This window comes from Myotis brandtii, unplaced genomic scaffold (assembly GCF_000412655.1).
Source record: "Myotis brandtii unplaced genomic scaffold, ASM41265v1 scaffold463, whole genome shotgun sequence".
Classification (NCBI taxonomy): domain Eukaryota; kingdom Metazoa; phylum Chordata; class Mammalia; order Chiroptera; family Vespertilionidae; genus Myotis; species Myotis brandtii.
This window is the reverse complement of record NW_005367694.1, coordinates 2,655,073-2,661,128: the sequence shown is the minus strand read 5'-3', so window position 1 is coordinate 2,661,128 and position 6,056 is coordinate 2,655,073. Positions and strand designations below refer to the sequence as shown.

Genomic DNA, 6,056 nt, shown 5'->3' with positions numbered 1-6,056 from the left:
GGATGCCCCGTGCAGGCGCCCGGTGGCGCTCGCTGTCTCCTCGGGACACTCACCAGTCTTCGGGGTCGCAGTCTCGGAAGCCTTTGGCGAAAGGGTTGCTGGCGATCTTGAGCTGCGTGATCTGCGGGGAAGAGGGCGCGCACTGAGCCAGCGCCGGAGCCCTGCGCAGGGGGCTGTTGGACCTCCGCGGAGAATTGGGGAGTGTTGGGGAGCATTGAGAGGGGCTGCTCCGGGACGGGCTCCCCTCCTCTCCGAGGACTGAACCGGCCCGCAGCCGCCCCTCCCCCACGGAGGTTGTGCCTCTCTCCTGCGGCGGGATGTCTGCGGAGCCTCCCTTCTTGGAAAGGAACCCCTTTGGGGACCCCAACGGTTGGGATGGAGACCCTACGCCCCTGGCTGAGATGGGAATGTGGTCACCTCCACCCCCACCGCGCAGTGGAGAAGAGCGAAGGGGCGCCCTAGGAATCTGGGTAAACCTCAGATCTGGCCCCTGATGGGGAGTTTCCGGAATGGTTTGGAAAACAAACTTTCAGGCCGCATTGACAGTTGCTGCTTGAAAGGTCAACCTGATAGGCGGCTGGGACGTCCTGCAGCCGAGGGGAGGGGGCGCTTGAGGCCCTTGGGGGTGGGGCTGCATGCTGGTTTTGTTCCACTGGGGCCGTCATCTGCAGGTCCAAACCTTCAGTTCCCAGGCAGGGGCTGAAAATGTCACCCCACCCCAGAAGTGCCGAAGGTGGGGGTCCGCAGGCCTCGCTCACCCTGTGGTTCTGGTAGGCAGTGACGGCCGTGAAGCGCGTCTCCTCGAACACAAAGGTTTTGAAGTTCTCCTCGGCGTATTTCTCACTATCTTTGCGCGGGTCCACGTAGACCACATGGAAACGGGGCTGGTATCTGTGCATGGAGTTGAGAATAATCTGGAAGACAAGGTGGCGAGGCAGGAGCTAGGAAATTGGCCAAGATCTTAACAGGCAGCAAACGTCCCAGGGAACTCGGGCAAAACCCTTATCTCCCCAAATGAGGCCTGGCCAGGGGGACCCAAGTGGACACTGTGACCGACTGGGGGCCACCAGGAAAGACGCTCCTCCGAGTGGCAAAAGATCGAGGCTTGGATTCTCTTTCCTTATGTCCTCAAGAACTACTGCGACTCCCATCGCCAGCCGGGATTCCAAAAAGCCTCCTGCACCTACCCCCACACCCGGCACCATCCTTTCCAGTTAAAAATCTCCAAAAAAAGATGAGGAACCCTCTCCCAGGCCTGAGATCCACCAGACCCTGTGAGCCCCTGACCAGAAGGGCTGCTCTCTGCAGCCTGTCCCTCATCCACACCCCAAGCTGCCCAAGCTCTGCCTCTGGTGTGCGGAGGGCCTGCAGGGGTGGGGACGCCGTGGTAGCCTGGGGAGGGGGACCGCTCACGTGGCCGTTGTCGTCCAGCAGGTTGTTGGTCAGTTTGAGCTTGTCGAAGGACACAATTTGCTTCATCCACTGTGCGCCCTTGGCAGGCGAGTCAGGGTGGTAGTGCACTCGGCCTGGAGTGGCAGGGTCTGCCTTCCCGGCCACCAGCCAGGAGGAGCTGTGGAAGGCGTACCTGGGACGCACCAGAGCATGGGTCACGTCATGTGGGGGCAAACTGAGTGAACCCCGAAAGTGCCTCTGATGAGTCTCCCCATCGTGAAGCTTTGGCTGCCACACAGGCTGGGAGCTTTTCTGAGGGGAATTGTAGAGAAAACAGAAAACTCCCTCCAGTCCCCAAACACAAGACAGCAGGAATCCGCACGGAGGAGGGAGGAGAGGAGGGGGGAGGGAGGCTGAGCTCCCGGTGCCACATTTCGCTGCACACGGGTCTGCCTGTTCTGGGCTTCCCTGCTGGCCTCCAGTGTCGCCTGCTCAGCGGGCGCCTGGATTTGGCCACGAAGGCTGCCTGGGGCACCAGGCAAACCACGTTCTCTTTATTAATTGCTGTTAATTGTCCGGGCAGCTAAGGCCCGCCCTGCATAATCTCTCCCGGTCACCCCACCTTTCCTGCCCTGCTGGGGGCGGAGGGCAGCATTCCCTGGGGGTGGGGGAAGGGGACAAGGTGTTCACCTCCTGGGAGGAGACAGGAAGAAGGGGGGCTGTGTGCTGGGGTCTCCCCCGCATGGGCGCTGCCTTGGGCCTAAAGCTGGTGGGGAGGTAACCAGCCTGTGTGACCTCCTAAGGGGAGTTTTGGAGAGCCTCTGGGGGCAGGGTGTTTGCGAGTCTGGGGTCCGACAGGGTGGGAAGGGAACAGGACACAAAAGCGGGTGGGGAAGCTGGCACAGATGCCTGCGGCCTCCGAGTTACCAATGTTGTGAGCTGTACCCAAAGCATCACCAGGCAGGGACCCGTGGCTTCCCAGGGCACCCTCCCGGGTCCTGCTGGGCGCTCACCGATAGCGCTTGTCGTCCACGGGCACAAAGTCCATGAGGAGCATGTAGTCAGCCATGGGGTCCATGCCGAAGAGCTTCACTTGGAAGGTGGGGAACATGCGCCTGGGGACAGGACGGCAAGGAGGCAGGTCACCTTAGATGGAGAAGGGCAGGGTCGCTCCACCTTAACCAGCCGGGGACGGACTGCCTCCCTGTGACTGCTGTGTGTGGTCTGGGGGCCCGGTCCCTCCATCTCATCTCCCCTCACTCAGCTGCTCTCACCTGACCAGGCCCCTGCCCAGCGAGGGCAAGAGGAGCGGCAGGGAACCCCCCTGCCCCCGTTTTTAAAACACGAAAATGGCTAGCTCCACACTGGAGCTGAACCTCCACACCCTAGCCTTGGCCAATCGCTTGTCACCCTTGCCTGTGTGGACCCAGCCTAGCAATTGCCGAGCTAGCCTCCGCTGGCGACACCCCAGCCGCGGGATCCAGTGCCAGCCCTCAACAGAGCCACCCCAGCTCGATCTAGGCTCCCGGCTCCAACAAAGTGAAACCGGGTTATTCTGTGAGATTCCAAGGAGTCCTGGCTGCCCTTTCGACTGCGCCTAGGCTGTCCCCAATCCCTCAGTAAGGCCCAGTGCTGGAGTCTCCCTACCTTCCTTGGGGACACCTACAAGTTCCCACTCCCCCGACTGCCACCATAACCCTAAGGCACAGCTACTCAGGGCAGACTTGGCTGGTGCCCTCATGGTCTCTAACTCTCCCTCCCCCGGGACTCCACCTTGATGACCAGATCAGGCTCTTGAGAGGGCATTATGCCACTCCAGGATGGGCCGCTGGCTGTGGGCCGGCCCTGCCCGCGGGGCTCTGGAGCACAGCACAAGGCCTGGCCCCCAGCCCTTCCTACGGCTTCCCCTCGCTCCCTGCAGGCGGTGGGCAGAAAACAGATGACACTGAGCTGGCCCTCCTGGACTGGCCTGCCACCACCACCACCCCACCTCTGCGGGCTGGAGGGTGAATGCTGACTCCTGGGGTGAAGCCTAGCTGGTGCCAAGACCCTTGCTGGGCTGGCCTGGACCAGGGGCTGGGGCACAGTCCTGGGGGAGAGGGGGTGCCCAGGACAGCAAGGAGAGCCTGGAGAAGACCCACTGAGCTGGAGCTGAGCGTGGGCCCCAGGCTTCCCAGGGAGAACGGCCTCAGCAAGGAAACAGAAACCACCAGAAGGCTCTGCAAACAGGCCCTGAGCTCCCTTTGGCCAGGCGGACTCAGAGCTGGTGTCTCTGTGTGTACATTAGACACAGCCCGGCACTCGCCTTTGTCTGTTGGTCAAATCCGTTGCATCGATAAACTTGTTCCCCTTCTTCTCTCTGGGCCCTTACAACAAATACAGGCCAATTGGAAGACGCCGGCCCCAGCGGCAGAGCCAGGCCCCACAATCACCCGGAATTTAGGCCTAAGACAACTGGGTAGCAATCTCCACGGAACAGAACACACTGCTTTAGAGTCTTAATTCTCGCCTAAAATGTTCCCGACAATTGCCCAGCTGCTCCTCTTTAGCCGGGATAGACTGAACTAAGGAACCAAAGACCGAGTTTCCTTTGAGGTGGGATCCACCGGGAGGCAGAGCCGGCTGGTGGCAAGGCCCCTCCACAGGCGGCTGTCTTCCCCCCAAGCTCGGTGAGCCGGTCCATTTCTGGCGGTGCCAGGTCCTGGGGCTGCTGGTCGGGCGGCAGGTCCGCAGGGTTTCTCTCCACCGCCTTCCTGGCCTCCCGAGCAGTACCCTCCGGCCCGGCGCGCCAGGCGGCTGTCGCTAGAGCCGGGACTCGGAGAGCGAAGGAGCTGGCCCGCGCCGAGAGGGACCCGCAGGGGGCCAGGCTGTGCCCCCCACCTCACTTCTCAGTCTCGCTCATGTGGATTGAGCCAAAGCCTGCTGCCTAAGACGGGCGCCATGTGGGGAGAGTCACAGCGGGGAGAGGGGTGCCCTGACCTGCCAGCCTTGGTGATGTTCATCTCGATGCCCAGCTGATTGAATTCGTCCCACAAAGCCTTCATCTCAAGATGCATGCTCACGCTGGCCACCTTCGCATTCTTTACCCAGTGCCTTGGTGGTGGGAGCACAGTTGGCCCCGGGGCCCTCGGGCTCTGCAGCGGCGCTGGTGGCAGCAACCGGTCGTTCCACTGTAACGGTCGCTGGGCTTTTTTTATATAGAATAGAGGCCCGAAATTCGTGCAAGGGGCTCAGCCCTCACAGCCCCTCATGGCCTCGGCCCTTGCAGCCCCTCGCAGCCCCTCGTAGCCTTGGCCAGCCCTCACAGCCCTGGCTTTGTCCAGAAGGTCATCCGGATGGTTGTCCAGAATGTCGTCTGGATGGTCGTTCAGCTGTTTGGTCTAATTAGCATATTAGCTCTTTATTATATAGGATGATTTGCAGTTACGGATATCTCCTAGTTTTCTACAGAATAGTTTCTGTTTCTTATTCTCTTTGTTGATTAGGAGTGATATTTAAAAGAAGGATGGCAATAAACAGCCTGTTTAAAACTAAAAACTGATGTTGAATCTTAAACTCAATGATGAAACAAGAATTTATCTTAATAAAATAACTCTTTCTCTGAACTTTTTAAAGTCTTAGCCATGATATTATAATACCTTCGATTTTAGTTCCGCCGCCCCTCGCTCTGCCGCCCTCCCGTGTTGCACTTCTCCCTTCTCTGTCCAGGCTCTCTTTCCAGTTTATTTATTTTTTTACCTTTGTCTTGATCATTTAAAATTTCCCTCCTGTTCGTCTTTCCTTCCTCCACTATCTCTTTCGTTTCTCTTTATTTCTGTTTGCTTTCCTGCCTCTTCCTCTTTTTCCTGTTATGTCTTTTCTTTCCACTTTATTTTTCATCACTCTTTTTCTTTTCAGTCTGCCTTTTCCCTCTTCTTTCTGTATATCTTTCTTTGTTATTCATTACTTTTTTCTTTTTTTTAAAAAATTAAAACTGAAGTTTTTCTCTAACTTTTTCTTTTTAAACGACTTTCTTAAAATGTCCTTCACTTTCTTCTTTTTGTTCTTGCCCTCTCTTTTTCTTCTTTCTCTTCTTCCCTACCCTCCTTTCGGGTTTTCTATGTTTTCTCTTCTTTTCTCAGTTTCCCCTCCTCCTGGCTGCCTCGCGTCTTTCTCTTTCTCCTTTCCCCTTGTTCCTTGTACTTTCATCCCACCTCTCCGAGCTCAGGGCTACTACCTCCGCCGCCTTTCTCTGGCCCTCCGCTCCTGTCCTTCCCGCCTCCGCTCACCGCTTCTGGGCTCGGGTCTAGCTTTGTGCAGGTCTCTGTAGCTGGGTCCCCAGGCTGGAGGGTGCACAAGCTTTGGGCAGGATGCCTGCCCTTCCTTTGCCCCAGAGTTGAAGCTGGAAGCCTGGAGCCCACCCTGCCAGAGGTCCCCTCCCACCCACTCCGTGCCCCAGCCCTGCCAACCCTCTCTGGGGCAGCAGTGGCAGAGGATCTGGAGGGCGGTCGGTGTAGACGCTGCGGGAAGGCTCACCTTCCATGTCCCTGGTGACGGTGCTGAAGTGCATCCCTGCCGGGGATTCCAGCAGCCGGTGAAGCTTCGCCCGGTTGGGGGACCCGGGGCCCAGGCGGGCAGCACGCTCTGCGGCCTCTGCTGCAACCAGAGAGGCGATGCTGAACGCG

General features: G+C 58.5%; 1 protein-coding gene across 1 annotated transcript in view; it reads right to left on the bottom strand.

The window, feature by feature from the left end:
* Positions 1–6: 6 nt before the first annotated feature.
* The window catches only part of TBX1 (T-box 1), a 37,491-nt gene continuing 31,441 nt past the window's right edge, over positions 7–6,056 (bottom strand). Inside the window, 7 exon segments of the mRNA XM_014547031.1 lie at positions 7–121; positions 759–914; positions 1,414–1,585; positions 2,406–2,507; positions 4,372–4,482; positions 4,484–4,562; positions 5,908–6,047. Coding sequence (XP_014402517.1) covers positions 50–121; positions 759–914; positions 1,414–1,585; positions 2,406–2,507; positions 4,372–4,482; positions 4,484–4,562; positions 5,908–6,047 — 832 coding nt within the window. The 3' untranslated portion in view covers positions 7–49.